Below are 20,250 nucleotides of genomic sequence, written 5' to 3' on the forward strand. Positions count from 1 at the left end.
TTATACATATTTTAAGTTTGAATTCTGCATTTATTTATTTATTTATTTATGTATTTATTTAACGATCTATTCATCTGCTTGGCTTGCTTTCAATGCAGAGAAACATCTGGCCTCAAAACTGCTTCTTTACCCGAAGACGTGGTGTACGAAATGACCGCAAATGCAAAGTTCCGAAATGGCGACGAAATGAGTTCATCTTCTTGGACGTAAAAGCGGCGGCGGACGCTGCTCCGTGTTTTGTGATCGTTTGGTCGCTAGATGGCGCAAGTGCCCCAGCTTCCTTGGGATTAGCGGCAGCTTGCAGCTTGCATCCCTTTTGCGTTACACCATCAAGTGGCTTCAAAGCTGCAAACCATGAAATGGCATTCAAAGGCAAAGCGGTCGACTCAAAGGTAAGCGGCAATAGGTTGTGATGTGCTGCTGTTTGCACTAAAGCAATCCGCGGGAGCGTCTCTGTGGCGAATGATGTGTTGTAAAACCAGCTAGTCGTGGTGTGGATACCACACGCTTTACTGTGTCACGTTCTGATTTTCTCATTGCATGATTCAGCAGCTGGTCAGAAAGCTCCCTGTTCGCCTATAACGTGGATCCCACAGTAACATTTTAATACTGTGCATGTTCAGCTTCAGGTTGCCTTCAGGTTTTGTTGACTGGTGGCGCATCCTGTCTTTCTTTCCCCGCAGACCGTGCTGCTCAATCTGCTGCTGTGCCTGCTCATATTTTACTCCCTTTTCTACATGATCGGGAGTGTGTGCTTCGGTGCTTTCAGGTGAGTAGAAATTTCCCACGCATGCGCACAAGCACAAGCGCAGGAATTAACAATGCCCAGCAACGCGGTTACTAACACGCAGAGCGAGCGACCCTGATCTTGCAGGGGGGACGTTTTTCAAACGCAGATAGCAGCGAGATAATTAAATATCGGCAATTTTCAAATCAAATCAATGCTCAGTTTTTTTTAAAGGCGTATCCTATATCTTGCTAAAAGTAGTTTAGTTAAAATTACACAAATTAAATCGTGTCGGAAGTCTTTTGATGCCTTACTTGACTCATAAATGTGTTTTATGTTTCATTTCATCTGACATTTCTATATGAATTACCTGATTGTCAGGAATCGTACAATGTCTTCTACTAAATTAATCTTTTATTCCAGGTTTTGGATAATCTCACACTGAAAATGTGAAGGGAAAACGTCCATTTGCAAACATAGTTTTTAACGTGGGGGATTAAATATAACCCTAAGAAATAACTGTTCATAACAAAATAACCATATGGAAACATTATCAGTAGCCCAGTGGTTAATACTTTCTAGCATACATTTTTGATAACAGGACATCATTTAGCCTCATTGTGTAACATTTCACAAGGTTGAAACATAGAGTTTCTTTAACTATTCCTTTGTTCATTTGACAGTGATTTAGATCACTGATCCGGTTAAAAGAGCCAAATACAAGCATTTTTAGTTTGCTGCTCAAGTCCACCTGACTTTTATTTAAATCCTGTATATTTCAAATAATTCACAATACAATAAAATCTAAGAATTTTCCAAGGGTGTTTGGAACATGAGGTATTTTATCAGCATTTTTATTCTTTTTTTCTCAAACCAGACCGACCTGGAGTTTTTACTTCAGGCTTATTGACAAAAACAAACAGTCCCAGTTAAGGCAAACTCCACATGTTTATGTTTCGGATGGTAAGACAGAGAAGAACATCTTTAGGCACCATTCACAAACAGATAGCTGGAATGTAAACAGCATTTAATAATTATTATGGAGACTTGGTTTCCCCTGATTGCAAGCTATGGATATTTTGTAACTCCCTTAACATCGAGCGGTAGCTCCTCACCCAGCTGAGTGACAAGTTCCTAAAAGAAATATGTTTTTGTATTATGTCATATTTATACCGCAAGGAGACAGAAAGTCATGCATTATTGAACACAAATTCCTACAAAGTCTTATAAATGTATAGGATTAAAATACATGCTTTATTTCCATTTAAAGTAAAATGAATGTTATGTATCAAAATTTTTGCCATAGATTGTTTTTACTTCTGAGTAAGTGTTCTAAAATTATGGTTTATTATTATTGTTTTGAATCTGAGATCATGTTACTGCAAGAAAAGATAAATACTCCTTTTAGACATCTCTATCTGTAGTGCCACCAATAAGTGTGGCTAACATTTCGCTTCCAAGGAACCAGAACATTAAAGGGAGGTTTTAATACTGTTTTTCAGGCTTTCTGAATAGGTTAGAGTTTTACGCCTTTAATAGAGGCTGTCCCTCTTATTCATTTGCAAACTGGACCTTAATATCACCATTAATTAAATTTGGATTGTTTTTAGGCCTGACTTTTTCTATTTAATCCTCCACTTGTTCTCCTTCCACACAAAGCAAAATATGCTTTTATGGTCAAGTAAAAGAAAGAGGAGAAACAGCAGCCAAAGTCAAAAGAGAAACTTTAAAAAGACTTTAATGATATCCACTTCAAAAGATAACAGGAAAGTCTGACTAACAAGAAATTTGTGCACAATTCTACTGAGATCCATTTGCTTTTTAGGTTTAGATAATGATAAAAACACGAGTCTTTCGCTCTAACAACTGATGTTTCCTTATGTAGGTTGGATCAGTTTGACGGGCTGATTCCATTCGATTTTAAAACTGAACCTGCTGAGTCTAACTCCAAATACCTGGGTGAGCATATCCCATACACAGTGTGATCAGCAGCACAGATTGTCAGCTTTCTACAGGTAACATGTTTCATCACTTTACTTGTGTCCTCCAGTCAACCTCCTCTCCTTGGAGCTGACCTACTTTTGTAGTGGCATACTGTTTGCTGCAGTGGTGAAGAGGCGGGTTTGGGACTACGCCCTCACTGTCACACTTCTTCATGTCATGATCACCAGCCTGGGTGAGCAGAACAGCACATCTACATTTGTGCACAGCAAAATGACCAAATCTGCAGTGTAACGGCATGATTTGCCTCTACGTTGCAGTGATGTTGGAGTTTCCTACAGTTTGGCAGTGGTGGCTGGCTTTAGGTAAGCTAACATCAATGGCAACCATCAATAATGAGTTTATTCTTTATTCATTCTCTGTGTCCCTTTTTCCACAGTTAGCGGCTTGTTTTTGATGATTTGCAATGGTCAGCTGATTGCTTACTTCACATGTCAGAGTGAGCAGAGCTACGCCACCTTCAGCTACTACTGACAAGCTGGAAAGGCAAAAAATTAGGATAACGTCAGCTCATTTAAATTATTCTGTTAAAAAGGTTAAACTTGTGTTTATATACATTCACTACACACAGAGTGATCTATTTCAAGCTTTTGTTACTGTTAATTTTGATGATTATGTTTTACAGTTAATAAAAGCCCCAAATTCTGTCTCTTAGAAAATTCAAATGTTACATAAAACCAGTGAAAATGATTGTTAAAATGTAAAAGACTGCTAGCAGACCCTCCAGTTTGGGGTAAGTCAACAAAGGTCATTGCTAGAGAAGCTGACTCCTGACAGACTGCTGTATCTAAGCATATCAATGGAAAGTTTAGTGGAAATAAAATAGTAATACTAGAAAAGTAGGAAAAGGGGTGATTACAGTGAAGTCAAGTGTTTAGTGGGAGATTTACAAGACTTGGACAGTAGTTGAATTCAGAGCTTCATGATCTTCCACTGACAGAATATGGGCTACAACTGTCCTGTTCTCATGTTTAGTCACCCCCAAACCAGAAAGAACAAAAACCTCCAAACTGGGCAAAAGAGAAAACGCACTGGTCTAAGCATGGACTGGTTACTGGTATTAAAGCTTTAGCTGGTAACTTTTATTAAGAAAATATGTTTGTTTTTTTACATATTTGTTGAAACTGTCACCATGTTGTGACTGTATAATATGAGACTGATAATCTGTGAAAAGATTAAGCTCCTCTGCCTCCTCCCAGTGGTCCTACTGTTACCTGCAGAAATTCTGACAGAAATTCTGGCAGAAATCCTGGTGTAGTCAGAAACAACCAATCAGAACTAAGAGGAGGGGCTTAGCACTTTCAGTCATGCTTGTGTATGCGCTGCTCACACTTTCCTCCACTGCCGTGTATGCTCGGGCTAGTTAGCTTAGCCACAGATGATGGATAAACAGTTCCCTGAAACAGTAAGTTGTTTCTCTGCCATTAGCACATTGAGCAGTGCGTACATAAGGGTGATTGACATTGCTAAGACCCTCTTCCGGGCTCTGATTGGTTGTTTTTGACTGAGCTGTGACTTTCAGATAGCAGTAGGATCACTGGGAGGAGGCAGAGGAGCTTGATTGACAATCTGAAATTCACAGCTCAGTCAAAAACAATCAGAGAAACAACAAACAACTTGCTGTTTCAGAAAACTGTTTATCTGTCATCTGTGGCTAAGCTAACTAGCCCAAGCATTCACGGCAGTGGAGGAACGTGTGAGCAGCGCATACACAAGCTGACTGAAAGTGCTAAGCCCCTCCTCTTAGCTCTAATTGGTTGTTTCTGATTGGAGTAGAGGATTTATGTAGATGGCAGTAAGACCACAGTGAGAAGGCAGAGGGGCAAAATTTTTTTCACAGATTATCTGTCTCATACTGTCACAACAGAGACAGTTTTAACAAATATGTAAAAAAAAAAAAAAAAAAATTTAAATAAAAGTTATCAACTGCAGCTTTGAGGTTTACCAAGGCTTTAAACAGTTACAGTTTCAAAACCGCCAAAGCTTTCCATCATACTATTCTCATTGGTTATGGTTCTTTCAGTGAGACGCCAGAGAAAGTAGTGGAGTGATGGAATTTCTCTCTGGCTTTAGGGGTCACAGAAGAACAGAGTGCTCCCCTCCCCTACATGTTGCTACACACTACCAGTTAGCAGCCTAAAAAAGGTTGATTTGTTTTCCTTCACTGACAAGAAATACAAATCTGGCTATTTGGAAATGTTTCTGCTGTGATAAACACAGACAATCATGGTGGGGGTTCCTTTTGCTTGACTTATTTCATGGAGGCGACCAGTCTCTGCTTTTGTGTTAATAGTTTCCTTTCTGTCACTCGTCTCCATTTTATGGATTTCATGTCTCATATTTGCCTTTTTTACAGCGAGCCGTTGATTCTCTGTGACAGTGGTGCCCAAGTCCAGTCCTCGAGATCTACCGTCCTAAAACGTTTAGATTCCTCTCTTCTCCAGCACACATGAATCAAATGCCTCGATAACAGGCACCTGTAGAGCTAAAAGATACTGACAAGCCATTTGATTCAAGTGTGTTGAAAAGAAGGGATCTACAAGTTATGTACTTTTTCAAAAAATTAATTATTTCTGGAGCTGCTAAAATATTGCAGTGATTCTTAGAATTTTAATAATGTTGGTTGTATAATTTAAGAAAAAAATGTTACCATAACAGTTCATGTTTCTTGCAACCAAGCAGACTGTCTTCCTTATAGGGAGGGAAAGCCTTTCTGAGGCAGCTAACTAGCAGTGTGCAGAAACATGTAGAGGAGGGGAGCACTGTGTTGTTTCCTTATAACCAGAGAAAAGTCCAGTCACTGCAGCGGTTTCTCTTGAATCTCAATAAAAGGACTTAAACATGGAGAAAAGTTTGACTGAAAATGTTCGCGGTTCTGACACTGTAACTGTGAAAAACCTTTGGAACAACTTGATACCGGTAACTGGGTCATGTCTAGTCCGGTTCTCGTTCTATTAGCCCAGCTAACTGATGTTTCTGACCTTGTTTCTGGTTTAGGAGTAGTTTAACACAAAGACTGATAATTGTATCTCATGTCCTGCATCTTGAAGCATTGACTCCAGTCCACACCGTGTGAATCTCCCCCTAACTGTTGAACAAGCTGCTCTTCATACTTTTTTCTTCAGCTAAACTTTCCATTAATATACCTTGATACAGCACTGTGAGAGTAGTCAGCTTCCTTAGCAACAATCTTTTGTGGAGGCTGTCAGACTGTCAGCTCAGCAGTCTTCTTCATGACCGACTGTGAGTGCCCTAGTCCAGTCGTTAAGGGTTACCATCCTGCAACTTTCAGACGCATCCCTTCTCCAACACACCTGAATTAAACGAATCACCTCTGCAGAGCTGACTGACTGCTGATGAGGGAATTCAGCTTTTTGATTCAAGCGTAATGGAGCAGGGATGCATGTAAAAGTCGCAGGATTGTAACCCTTAACGACTGGACTAGGGCTCCCCTGGTGTAGAGCATGACATTATTGGTCTTATGTATTTTTCTGGGAAACAGAATTTGGGGTTTTAAATATCTGTAAGCCATAAACATAAATATTTAAAATAGATCACTCTGTGTGATAAATTAGCTATATTTTCTGATTTAATTCAACTTTTTGATATTCATAAACTGTTTTTGTTTTGTTTGTCACAACACAAAGGGCAGTATGTATTTTTGCTAATAATGGCATTCAGCTGTGTGTTGTATACAAGTGCTATGTATAGAAAAGTTTTCCTGTTACGTTTGCAATGCGCTCTGCTTCTGTCTTTAAGTATGTAATATTAAAAAAAGCCAGTAAGATAAGATGTAACTAGTGAATGTATTTATAAGTGGGACCTGTGCAATAAAGCATATAAATATTTTTTATATAAACCAGCTCCTGGCTCTGCTATTTAGATATGAAGGACTTGAAATAGTGACCCGCCTCTCCTGTATAAATAACTCATTGAGAAATCAGTGAAAATCTAAAAATATATCAGTTTATTCAAAAGCAACAAATGAAACATGCTGCAAATTACCATATCAGGGTTTTAATATCCCATTCAAGTACAAAAAATAGACATTACATAAAAAAAAATATATAACTTAATAAATATTTAAGCAATCCCACTCCAGGAGGACTTGGTGGCGTTATGATTCTGGCTCTGCTGGGTTCATGAAGGAGAATCCAGAAAAGGTTGCGCTGGAAGCGGCTGCCTCCGTCCTGTCGTTGACGGAGGCAGGGACAGGCTGCAGTGTGAACGCAGGAGCGATGTAACACACATCACAAGGACTGGTCTAGAAAACGACAAGACAATCAGAACCAACCGGGAACTTGTTGAAATTATGTTTCTGACCATTTTCTGATTTATCCGTACCACTTTAGGGATGAATAGGGGCCGGACTTTTCTGGCTATGAGGTCGTCCCAGTTGATGGAAGCGAAGAACTGATGCTCCTTCAGCTCTTCCTGAGAAAACAGCAGAAATAAAATCCTGTGGTCATGAGCCTCTTCATTCATTCTGGATGCTCTCTGTTCTGCAAGCACTTACAATATCAAGTCTCTGGCCCAAGCGCTTGGAGATGTTTCTCTCCAACAACCCCTTCAACAGAGAGTGGGCGCCTTCAGACAAGCCGCTGGGCAGCCGTAGAGGAGAGTAGAGGATATTTTCCAACATCTCCAGTCTGCTGCAGCTGTAAAACGGAGGCTGGGAAGCAGAACAGGCGATACAGTGAATTAAAGATGCAGAAAACAGTAAGACGAAGCTTAATCCAGTGAGACTCACCAGTCCAGAGAGCATCTCAAACAGCACCGCTCCCAGTCCCCACCAGTCCACAGCCAGGCTGTATGGCTGGCCCAGCAGAACCTCTGGAGCCAGGTACTCTGGGGTCCCACAGAAGGTGTGTGTAATCCCACCTACAGCCACGCCTTCCTTACAAAGACCAAAGTCTGTGAGCATCACGTGGCCTTCGCTGTCCAGCAGGATGTTTTCTGGCTTCAGGTCTCTGCACAGAAACACATGGAGCAGAAAAGAAGTGTTCAGTAGGCCTGTCGCAATAAATCAGCTCATCGCTTGTTAAAATAAAACAAGCTCAATAATTTACATTTGCATGATTTATTGTTTTTGTCTTTTCTTTTTTTTCCTACCAAAAACTGGATGACAAAAGTTTTCAGTCCGGCTCTTTTTTTTTCGAAAGACAGTTTTGTTTACAGAAACTTCATAATTAATTTTATTTGTTGTTTTGTTTATTTCTGATATTTAAAATATCTTTCAGTTGCAGTGTTAAATGTTCAATAGAAACTTTGAGTTTTCAAAATGTGTTCTTCAATTATTATGTCGTTTTTAATATATTACTTGAAAATGGTCTAAAAACAACATTATTATTATTTATTGCAATAACTTCAGGGACAATTTATCATCCAGCAAAATTTGTTGATGTGAAAGGCCTATTGTTTAGTAAATAAAATATCTCTAAGTCAATCATTTTCATTGTAGGCCCTAGATTTCTCATAAGACCTTCAATTACCTCTAGATAACATTAATTAGTTTCATACTTTGAAATTTTGTTCATTCTATAATGCTTTCACTTACATATTTTTCTAATTTTTGAGAAACACTTTGGTGACATTAATTTGTTTCATGTTCTCTAGTTCTAATTGAGAAATTGAGGCAATTTTACACTTTGACAAACTTTAAAGCTCCTTATGTAGGGCAGTAAAAACCCATTCAGAGAAAGTAAGGTAGACTGTCCTGTCTCTGAAAAATGCTCTTCTGACTAAACCAGTTAGTTTCCATTGGGATATAAAAATGTGTCACTTATTTATGACGAACTCATTTACTGTGAACAAAACAACATAATTAAGGTTTGACTTGAAATCAGGGATTTCAGTAGTTTTCCTCTTATTACATTTAATACATGAAGAAAAAACACCAACCATAGAGAATAAAGGTGTATTTTAACTTACCTAAATGTTTCAGCTAATGATTAGTTATGTTGCATAATTTATAGAAGTCTACTATTTTTTCTATAAGCTGTTTAACTGAACTTTAGCCAAACTTGCAGAGCCGCTGACAGAGTTATCCAAAGCCATGTTTCATCTGTGCACCTGTAAACGATGCTCAGAGAGTGGAGATATCCCAGCGCAGCGGCAATCTCTGCGGCGTAGAAAGCAGCTCGGGGTTCTGGAAACGAACCCTCTCTCTGCAGGTGGTAAAACAGCTGAAAGAAACACAGAAATAAAACTCTAGAGAGAATTTGTGCGACTCAATCAAACAAAGGATTTCTCTAACCCACATACCTCTCCTCCGTTTGCAAAGTCCAGGACAAAGTAGAGCGTCTTTGGCGTCTGGAAGGAGAAATGCAGCCCCACCAGGAATGGATGTTTTAGACCCTTCAGCAGCACACTCCTTTCAACCATCACACGCCTTTGCTGCAGAGACACAACCCACAGACACAGTTAGACAGAAAAACAGACACACAGATGGACAAGCAGACACAACGAAACACAGAAGGACAGACCTCTTTCCTCTTGATGATCATCTGCTTGTCCAGGACTTTAACTGCGTAGTAACCTCCTTCTTTTCTGTGTCTTGCCAGCAACACCTGTTATACATTTAATGTTTTAATTGATCATTTCACAGCTTTTATAGATAAAAACTAATATATTAATGAAAAAATAAATACCTTTCCAAAGCTTCCTGTGCCAATAACTTTGAGGTAGTCAAAGTCTGAGGGTTTCACCCTGAAGAAGACAAAGACAGAAAACAGTGGTAAGTAGCAAGAAATGTATTAATGATTGTAAGACAAGTATGTAAATGGAGTGATGGTGCTACACACATAATGTGGCCACATAATAAGTTAACCCTGGTTATTTTAAGTTTATTTGTTTTTTCTCAAAAAGCCCTCATAATAGCTAATGCCACAACCTGTGACGCAGGCTCACAAGGTTAGGAGCCAATTAGGGGACCCTCCCATGGACCTTCACTGTGCTTCTCAATTGACTGCTATAAAAGAAAGGGGTTGCTCTGTAATGTGAAGCCAAAACTTTTTCTCATGTCAAGAAAAACGCTGAGTGGGTGTGACTCACTGTGAGGTTTCTGCGTTCACCAGGCTCTGAAAAAATAAGACAGACAGAGAGGGGAGGGATAGTCAGTCAGAAGGTGGGATTGGGTTTCATCCGCTGTCGAGGCAGCGTCTCCTAAGATTCCTCCACCAGATCTGAACTCACCGAGGCAGCTTTCTCCTGCTTCTGTCTCCTCAGCTTGCTCCGTCTCTTCAGCAGTTTCTGGGTGTCCAGGCTTCATTCAGGAGGTCAAGCACAGCTAAGAGTTAAAGGGCTGGACTCAAAGTTTTAAAAAAGAAAGTCTTATTTTCTTTGCTAACTTACTGTTGGCAGGGCTTGTGGGTGGAAACAAGTTTGTGCAAGAAATCGCTGAAGCCAACTTTCTTCTCTTTCAGCACATCTGTAAGACAGATGGACGGAGGGACAGGCAGAGAGGGGGTGGGTTAGTCCATTACATAAGAATGTACTAGCTGGATTTAGTCTGATTATGTCTGGCAGCTTTTCAGAGTGAGGTCGTACTGAACATTAAACGAAATTTAATAGCTTTCTGGAGTAACTAAGTGATATCCACAAGCAATTTTGTGTTAAATTATTTTAATATTAATTTTATAAATGAAATTATTCAATATAAACCCATATTTCCTATTGAGGAATATTTTATTGAAGGCATTTTCCAAATAATTTGCGATATTTCCTATATTGACTTTCGTAAAATAATGTCAAAATTTGCTAAACGTGATTTTGGCCACACAAAAAAAAAAGAAAGAAAAAAGAAATTAAAGTTTTTTTGTTTTTTTTAAATTACCACCTCTTGTTTTCAAAAGACAATTTAGGGGAGAAAAAAAAAACACTTTTAGGACAAAATTACTTATTCCAGTATTTTAGGGAGGTGACGATATTTAGGCTAACAGTTAGCTAATTTTACTTTTCAATTAAGCTTAAAAATGACGACCTACCTGAGATAGATGTAACAAGCCCCTTCATTTTGGCATAAGTCAGCGGTCGCTCCTGAGTCAGAGTCATCTGGAGGAAGTTTTATTTAAAAAATAAAACTCCAAAGAGAACAAGTTCTGGTTCTGGTTTCAGACCGACCGTCCTTATCAAACCGGACCGTCTGGACTGAAACTTCAACGGCTCTGCTGCTCAATTTAAGACCTGTGACGCATTAGGCGATGCGTTCAAGTTCCCTCGGACAACTTATAAATACACCATGCGAGGCTCAACATGAGCGCCGCTTATAGCCAGTATGAGGGACTTTCTTCTCTACAGCTGTGTTACAGGTATTACCGGTGTTGGTTAAACAATTACTTGTTCTCACCAAGTATTTAAGTTTGAAAGGGAAGGCCTTCATAGCTGTGTTTTACAACATAATCGTTGCAATTAAAGCATCCTGGCAGTCGATTTTAGCACCCATGACTGAAAAAGCTCCAAAGCAGATCCATGACTGCATGGTGCCTCATGTTAGCAGGTGAGAAAGTAGCCTGACCCTGATATCTATCTATCCACACTTGGCGTTAAGGACTGCCTTTTAGCATTTGGGTTAACAGGCAGCGAGTCTCTTAGATCGCTGTCAAGGAATTTTGTCCCACTCTTCTTTGCAGAAGTGTTTGAACAAAGTAATGTGACACATTTTTAAGCATGAACAGCCTGTTTAAGGTCAGAGCATCCCATTTGGATTTTAATCCAGACCCCAGAACTGTCCCTTTTTTGAGCCCTACAGAGGATGTACTGATGTGCTTTATGTCATTCTCACCCAACATTTTCTGGAAGAGAAATTCAGGGTTTCATCAATTATAGCGATTCGCCCAGCTCCAGAAGAAGCAGAGACTGCAGGTATCACCGTTTGTTTCAAATGCTCTGTTAGTTTTGTGCCAGGTGTGACGGGACACACACCTTCCAAAGAGTTCTTCTTTGGTCTTGTCAGTCAAATATTATCAAAATGTTTTTGTCAAATGTGAGATGGGCCTGTGGTAGGAGGATACATGGGGAAGGTTCATTACTGTGGAGTGGAGTCTCAAAACATTTGGCGCGTAGCCATGTCAAAACTAAAAAAAAATTGATTTCTTTAGTTGCTTTCTGAGAACTTTGAGCTTACTTCATGTCATCATGTAGGTTTTATTAATCCATTTCTTTATTTTACTGGTCTGGCAGTAGTCAGATCTGGATGAAATAAGTGAAATTGAACCAGAAGACATGGCTAATCCTAGGTAAATTATACACAAATCATGTTTTTTTTAATTTATTTTTGTTTTAAACCAAATTTTATTTGATGATCTTAAACATAAATGTATATTTTTTAAATCAAGAAAACACAAAAGCCAAATGGCTATAGCTACTGCTAGTATACTACTCACAAGTACTTATAGGAAGGAAGGACCCTGCATAATAGCAAACAGATAGGAGCATGTTTACTCAAATGAAGTGCTGTCATCACGTGTTGCCCTAATTTTACTGACAAGTTCAGCTTTCATGATTTGCTTCTCAGTTTCTGAATGCACCCACTAGTTCAGGGCTATTTTTGATTTCTGAAAACTGTACTACGTGTGTAAATTCCTGACAGCGCTCCAAACATGTGCTATCAGACGTCTTGTCTGCGGCACGTCTGGGAAACAGGCAGGGCCTGTTTGGATCATTACTGACCCAGTTTTAGGACTGTGATACGGTCTGGTGACTGCTAACCAAAATGTGTCGATTGACACTGAGTGATTTGTCAAGACAGCGATGGTCTTCTATCTGATTGGACACATTTTTACTTGTATTCAGAGTGAGAATATAATTTATTGCACTTTCATACAGAATAGAGTCATATTCAGTAAATTAGAATATGTGTTTTGATGAGGCTAATTGGGTATTTTTAAAAATAACATTTAAGCAGACATTGAGTTCACTTTTCTGTATGAAAAATCTTTTTTTTAATTGATTTGTAGTAATATTCTAATCTTTGATCTTTATTGGTAAGGACAAACTCATCATAATTAACAGAAATAAAGACTTGACAACATTGGTTTGTGTGTAATTAATCTTTATAACGTGTTTTATTTTGTAGCATGAGTAGATGAAATAAATTAACCTTTCAATTGTATTATAATTTACTGAATATATCTACACATTAGGTATCGAAAGGGTGCATTAAAATGTATTTGTAGTGTAAAAATGAGAGAATAATGGATTTATTACAAATCTTGTTTCAACCTTTATTGTGACTTTTATTCTGCATGATACAAGTGTGAAACTAAACATAAATAAACAGATAATTATTTGGCTGTCAAAGTCAGTATCCCTTTAAACTAAAACTCTGTTTGCAGCATTTTGAGTTCATGCGCTGTCCATTACCAAAGCTCTGTGTGCGTCTGATGGCTTTCTAACCTGCAGCCATAAGAAGCATGAAGGGACATTGATACTGATCCGCTCTTTGAAGGGTTGCACCACTGCAGGGTCACTTGGTTCCTGCATCCTAACATACTATACAGATTATAAAAACTTAGACTTTTGCACATGACTAAATAATGTCTCATCTATGCCCAATAGTTTGCATTTTCTTTGAGGGCTGATAAATAAATGTATTGACGTTTTCCAGCTTTTTGTGTATTGCTGTGTCCTGCACGTGACTGGAGAATCTCTGACAGCTCAAACTGCTGCTCAAGTTTTTTCCTACCGCTGTGTAACATGAACTATGTCAGAGTGCCTGCGTAAGGCAAAAAAAAAAAAAGCCTTACGTAGCTAAAAACTCATTTAAAATGATGTGCTACAGCTGTACCTGTGTCTTTAACTTCATTACCTACCCGAGGGATCTCATTGTTAACCACTGTATTATGAAAGCTTCTTAGCTGCAGATTTTGGAACAGATTCTTGGTTTCTAAATTAAATTTCTGCCCAATTTATTGAAAGGATTTAAAAGATTTACCTTTTACTTGTTAAGAAAGTGTATATTTAATTTTAACCTCCAATGCAGGAGTCACATCTTCCTCAACAAAGAGCATGATGCTGCCTCACCATGTTCCACTATGAGAGATATTATTCTCTTTTGCCGGTGTACAGAGTTTTGTTTTGTGGAAAACATGTATTCAGTAATTGAGAACCAAAAGTTAAAGACTGGTTTCATCAGAGCTTAAAAAAAAATCTCCTATAAGATTTCAGGAGATTTTCGCCAAGCCCATGTCTTCTTACTGTCATCCTACTTAATCTAGACATACAGGAAATACTGGAGAAACAACCAATAGCATAAAAATCATTTTTTGTTGCCTCTGTGATCAGTTTCCATCTCGTGTCATTTCATACTTCAGAAGTTAACTTATACATACTCGCTCTATTGTGACGGTGAGTTATTTTCTCTTAAGGTTCTGTTTTATTTGTCATTATCCTTGTGGAAATCTGTTTCTCTTTCTGAAGCAGAGCAGAAGCAGGTTTTATATGTAAACTTAGTCAAGTGAGAATTAATTTCATCCCAAGTCCGACTTCAAACCTGTTCTGAGAGATGAAGGCATAACACGTTTATAGCTTTCTACTTCGGTTTGTCCATAATAATTGATTTGAGGGAAGCATCTGCCTCCCGTTGTGAAGTGTGAACATGTGTGCAGGGAATATTAAACATTAAAAAATGAAAAAAGAGTCCAAAACAGCCAAATACAATGACTTATATGTATGTTTGTTGTTTTTAATTCCAAAAGTAACAATAATAAGCATACATTATCATGCCCTGAGGAACTAAGGAAACCCACATGAGAATCAGTAGATCTGTTTATCATTAGGACTCTTTATTCAGATTTTCTCTAATTAATGACACTTGTGAGAAGACTGAATGCTATAACTAAAACAAAAGTTTTAGCTCAAAAATGTGTACATACATACAGAAAGGTTAACGGACTTGTTAGTTTTGAAGTTCAATTTTGCAGTATTTATGTTGGTGTTCACACATTTCTAAGAGTAATTTGGAGGAAGCAATTAACATAACAGTCATGTTTTTGGACTGTGGTTGGAAATCCATGCATTCACAAAGAGAACATTTATTTATTCGTTTACTTCATTCATTTAAAAATGAACATGTCACATGTTAACACAAACATAAGTTCTGAGTGAAAAGGAGTAGTTTGAAGAAAAAAAATCTTATATAGTCTACCCCTTCTCCCAGAAGTCAGTCTACTGCACCACAAACAACTAAACATCAATAACCATCCACATGGACACGTTTTAAAATGTGTATATATAAAGGTAACAATAAAGAAAAAGATCTTACACCCCTCTTCAGAATCAACATACGTCATTATACCTTGAAAGAAAATGACATTTTATTATTTTATTAAAAGTAAAACTGACGTTTGTAAGTAAAACTGCATAAAAAAACCCCTCAAACTCAGGAGATTCTTGCTGCAAGGCCAGAGTGCTACCGACTGCACCCATGCTGTAAACATTTCTATAAAAACACAAATGCAAGCGTTTTTCTTTCAAAGCTGCACCACACATGTTCAAGGACTCAATCACTACTGTGAGCTCCTTCAGTATCGTGCTCGTAAATCTGGCTGAAAATGTGCTGATTGGCACCTTATACTGCTTGTTGAACAAGCAGAGCTTTAAGAAGCAGATTTTTTTTAATTCAGGGTGAGACAGGCAAGAGGTATGAGTTTTTCTTCATTTACAAACAGCAACATGAGAACAAATTCCACCTGTGGATTTATGACCTTTCAATAAAAATGAACTATGCTGGATCTTAAAATCATTAAGAAGTAAAAAGACTCTCTCTAAAGCCCTGGTTTGTTTGTTTATTTTGGCCCTCTTTAATAATTTTACAGCATAGCACGAGAAAAACCTGAATTACAATAATCGTGTTCGGCTTTGAATTCTCCACTAAGGCTTTAGACGTCGTTCTGGAAATAAAACAAGCACGGTTAATCGCTGCACAAAATGTAGATGCAAGCAACCCAGTGACATTAGGAAGGCTTTCTACCGAGAACTGATTTATATAACCAAACTTTGACACTAATGTGTTCTTATGTAATGAGGGGGGAAAAGGGAGGCTGAGTCCGGTTCTGCTGCTGGTGGTAAACAAATTCTTGAGTGAAACAGAAAAGAACGGCGATGTCTGAGGAGTTTAAAGACGAGGAGTAAAACTATGCATAGAAAAGAAAAACAAACAATGGCTCTCAGTGTGAGCCTGAGTTTAACGGTTTTGTAGGAAATAATGAATGAAATTTTGTACCTGTGTTTATTTAAGAGATGTAAATCAGATGGAGGACATGAAGTTCTGATACTGAAATAACATCGGGTTTGTTCCTGTGTCTCTGGGGGTCTAAATTTGGAGACACTGCATAGGTCAGAGCGGAGAGGGCACCATGGCTCTAGGTTTGCAGAAAGCTGATCCTCTGACAGAAACAGGGGGAGTTTTCCTTTCTGCCATGGAGACTGTGTCTGTGAGGGAAGGAGTAAACGCCCCTCTGCCCCCAGTCAATCTGTAGGCTCAACCAACCAGTCTGTGCTGGTCTCCAACCAGCCGCCCTCAGTGGCGAACGTCGAGCTGGTCTGAGCTGGTTTCTCCTCTCAGGGAATGCAACAAGTGGCGCAGAACATCTGAGCGCTCAACAGCATTCCTACATGTGAGGACAGAGGGGACGCCGAGGAAGCTCCAGCTCTTCGGTCTGGAGTGTTTCCAGAACGGCAGCTTCGATTGTACAGACGCGAAATTAACAAACTCGTTAGAATTATTAAAATATTTCATAAAATTTTCTAATTGGAAGTGATGAATGTTTGCACTTAATACTGGATAAAATCAACATTTATTTTGTTGTTGGTTATTAACCTTTTTGCGTTTTCGTTCAGTTAGGATTTCCATAAGTATTTTTGTTTCACTGAATATCAGAATGACGAGAATTTTTTTTAAATTGTCCTCAAATTCAGAGGTTTATGTATATTTCCTTGGCATTTGGTATTTTCTTCAACTGTACGGCGTGGTGGGTCAAATGTTTTAGGTTTCCTTCCACAAGCTTCTCTCAATAATTTGCTGGAATTTTGGCCCTTTTGTCCAGACAGAACCAGAGTAACCAGGCTGAAAGGAATCCTTACTCTCACATTTGTTTTCGGCTTTTGTGATTTTTTGTGACAGATACTCAAAAAATGTAATCAGCAGGATGATTTGGGTCATCATACAATTGGACTTGAACATCATGTCCAGGCTTCTGGCTGATGTCTTCACATGTTGCTTTAATATCTCTGCATAATGTTTTTTTCTCATGACACTATTTATTTTGTAAAATGCACAAGTTCCTCTCAGAGCAAACAAAATAAATGAATAAATAAAAAATAACAAAACACCAACCAAAATATGATGCTGGCACTTCACAGGTGGGATTGTGGTCTTATTTCTCAAAGTGTAAAAATGGATGTTGTGGTCAAAAACTTTAATTTTATTTTCATTAGGTCACATAAAATTTCTCCAAAAATGAAGATCTTTGTCCCTATAGTTCAATTCCAAACTATAATCTGTTATTTATTTATTTTTTAATTTCTTTAAGGAACTTTTGAAGTTTTGGCTTCTTATTTTCTGAGCAACGTTTCTGCCCATGTTAGCACAGATTTCACTCTGCATAATGACACTTGCCATTATTATGTGGTGTTTAAACTTAATATAACTGTTTGAACAGATAGACTTGACACATATTTGTCTTTTAATATCTTAAGAAGATAATGTTTTGTCACTTATTACACTTTAAATGATTTTAAAACTTTTGCTATTTCAAATACACCCATATACTAAAGTACTATTTAGCAGAATGACAGCTATAAACTAAACAATGCTGTTTATTTTTTATAAAGTTCATTCAGGATCAATCATTTTGTTTCATGGTTTATATTCGTCTATGTCTGAAAATTAGACTTGACAAAAAGTCCTGTATACGCTCAAATGCATTTTTACGTACAGAATTGTCTTTATGTGTTGTCCTCATCAAATAAAGTTAAATTAGAAACATCAAGAATGGTGATATGAATATTTTGTGCTTGTGATAAAACAATTCTCTTTAAAAACAATTCTGAGTTGTTTTGGATTTTCAAGTCCAGCAACTTTTCAGTTTTCTTGTTTTCTGTCCTTTCTCGTGAGACTTGCAGTGTTTTTGTACGTTGTTATAGAATATTCCTTCTCCACATACTTCTCAAAAAAGAGAGAATGTGTTCAAGCTCATCTGTGTCTAAAACAAAATAAAGACATAAAACCTTCTTCAAATCTCTCACTTCAAATTCAAATTTATTTGATTGCTCATGGTTTTTATTAAAAGCTTGTCTGCTCTTAACATAATTAATCAGGCTTCATCTCAGCAAGGTCACTTACATTCTATCACTAACAAAGCTTTAGCCTGAACAAATAATAAAAAAAAAAAAATCATGCTTTGTGATATAACTCCTTCGAGTTGCACTATAGCAAATACCTTTGAGCTTTGAAGTGCGGCACTTTCTGAAAACTGATGGAGCTTTGAGTCATCTGACATTTAAGACTGCAGGAAAGTGTTCTCACCTCTGCTGCAAACCGTATTTATAATGTGCTGCACTAAGGCTGGAGGAGCAGCCGTGACGGAAAAGAGCGTTTCCATGACTCTCAGTACGATCCTGCTGCTTCCAGACAACTTAGAGGGACAACTGCAAGAAATGTTAATCACATACACTTGATTAATTTATTGATAGCAGTCTAAGTAGGAGTTTTTGTAGTTTGAAAGTGACTTACAACACAACACCAAGTAAGAAAAAGCTCATAAGTAGAGCTAATGTCAGCTATTTATGAATTTTGCTGCCTGTTAATGTGTGTTATGACAAGACAAAAATTAGTACTCCAGCTTTTTCCCAGGGATTTATTGAGGTTTTCTTGCACATTGAGTTTGTCATCTGTTTTGATTACAGTCATACATTGTTAATGTTAAGAAACAGTGGGAAACAAAACAAATCATTTTTAATCAAGTTTAATAAATAAAAAATAAATAAAAAATTTATTTCCCAGGTTTGACTTTTAGTGTAATACTTTTCTCAAAATTGAGCCTGACTTAACAATTCATATAGATTTACAAGAGAACATAAAAATAAATTTTAGCTGGAATTACTTTGTTTTTAAAATAATGGATAGACACAGGTGTACTTTTGATTTTGATATTACAAAGTATTTTCAGACAGTAAATAAAATTGATTTTGAAACGTCAGAAATACTTCCAGTATCCTGTAGAGGGCGACAGCAGGTTGCCCACAGGAAGCTGGAAAGCAGTCTATCGTTTCAATTTAATCTGATTTAGTAATTTATTCTTATTTAGTGTTTTTGTACACTGTTTAACAGTTTTCCCTTTTATAAGGTAGTACATTTTAAAAAGGTTAAATTGTAGCTTCAATATTGAAGTTAATTTCTGACAGTTTTTAGGTGAGTACAAGTTTTCTTTTTAACATTCTTAAATTCAACTAAATACTTTAAAGTTCAGGCGGATAAAAAATACAAGATAAGCAGTTTGTGGCAGGGCCAAAAACATCTTTATCATCTTAGGCTAATATTGTATCATCGATATTTTGCATCTTTATTTACATTATGTACGTGTATCTCTTCTTGATTGCTTGCTGCACTTAACATTTATTATTTATCTGAGTGTGATTTCTTTTTTATCTACTCAATAAAATATTACAATATTGTAAACTTTGGTTTTACACGAATATCTAACTGAAATGTAAGAGTTATTTCTCAGGATGAGGTACCATACAACAAAATGGTTTAGTGCATAAAACAAACAAAAACAATTTAAAAACAGATTTCTGTATAGATTAATTAATTCTTCTGGAAGGCGAACCTCTGCTCCTCTCATCTTTTAACAGGTTCTCTTTCATTGTCCTCTATATTTCTGACCAATTTCCATGTTCCTGCTGCAGGAAATAATCTCTCCAGCATGATGCCGCCACTGCCATGCTTCAAATAGAAATTCAAATAATACTTAAAAAGTATTCTGTGTTGTGAATAAAACATAAAAAGCAGCATTTTATCTCTTATACTCACTTAAATTACACACAGGTGAACTCTTTATTAGTTAGTTCATCAAGTGTGAAGACTTTTTACAAGGCGCTGCTGTAATATTCCACAAAATAACACTGAATAGCATTTAATCAGCTTAATGGATTTTATCAAGGGTCGTTAAGCCATAATTGATTCTTCCACTCTCACATACAAATACATTAATAATCTATTACAGGATACCAATTTTTCTGGAACATAGACATAAACTTTACATACATTCACACATTCATACACGCTACAAGGTGTTCATGTAGCGTGATTATGCAATCTACTTCTTTTTCAAGAGGCAGTAACAAATACAAAAAAATAATCAGTAAAATGAAAATGTCAATCTATATAAAAAAACACAAATACATGTCATAGAATGGACCTCAAGAACTTTTTAGATTTAGGTCAAACCACTAAATCAGATGAGTTGAATCAATCTAAAAGTTTCTTGAAACAAGGTCTATGAAGAGGAATTTTATATCTA

The 20,250-nt window shown here is 37.3% G+C and overlaps 2 protein-coding genes across 2 annotated transcripts; one reads left to right on the forward strand and one right to left on the reverse strand.

Moving 5' to 3' along the window:
• The first annotated feature begins 104 nt into the window (after positions 1-104).
• On the forward strand, positions 105-6,587 carry LOC116716929 (transmembrane protein 244-like). The gene is made up of 6 exons (XM_032557916.1): positions 105-392; positions 684-769; positions 2,613-2,686; positions 2,778-2,903; positions 2,989-3,033; positions 3,108-6,587. The coding sequence occupies exons 1-6, from the start codon at positions 360-362 to the stop codon at positions 3,200-3,202; spliced, it is 459 nt and encodes a 152-aa protein (XP_032413807.1). The 5' UTR covers positions 105-359; the 3' UTR covers positions 3,203-6,587.
• Positions 6,588-6,729: 142 nt separating this feature from the next.
• On the reverse strand, positions 6,730-10,880 carry sgk2b (serum/glucocorticoid regulated kinase 2b). Its single transcript, XM_032557915.1, has 12 exons — positions 10,714-10,880; positions 10,082-10,157; positions 9,923-9,992; positions 9,782-9,807; positions 9,379-9,436; positions 9,214-9,297; positions 8,993-9,124; positions 8,801-8,913; positions 7,479-7,698; positions 7,245-7,400; positions 7,073-7,162; positions 6,730-6,992 (listed from the first exon to the last, which is right to left on the reverse strand). Exons 1-12 carry the CDS (start codon positions 10,778-10,780, stop codon positions 6,846-6,848), a joined length of 1,239 nt encoding a protein of 412 aa, XP_032413806.1. The 5' UTR covers positions 10,781-10,880; the 3' UTR covers positions 6,730-6,845.
• Positions 10,881-20,250: the final 9,370 nt, after the last annotated feature.

Source organism: Xiphophorus hellerii, chromosome 3, assembly GCF_003331165.1.
Source record: "Xiphophorus hellerii strain 12219 chromosome 3, Xiphophorus_hellerii-4.1, whole genome shotgun sequence".
NCBI lineage: Eukaryota > Metazoa > Chordata > Actinopteri > Cyprinodontiformes > Poeciliidae > Xiphophorus > Xiphophorus hellerii.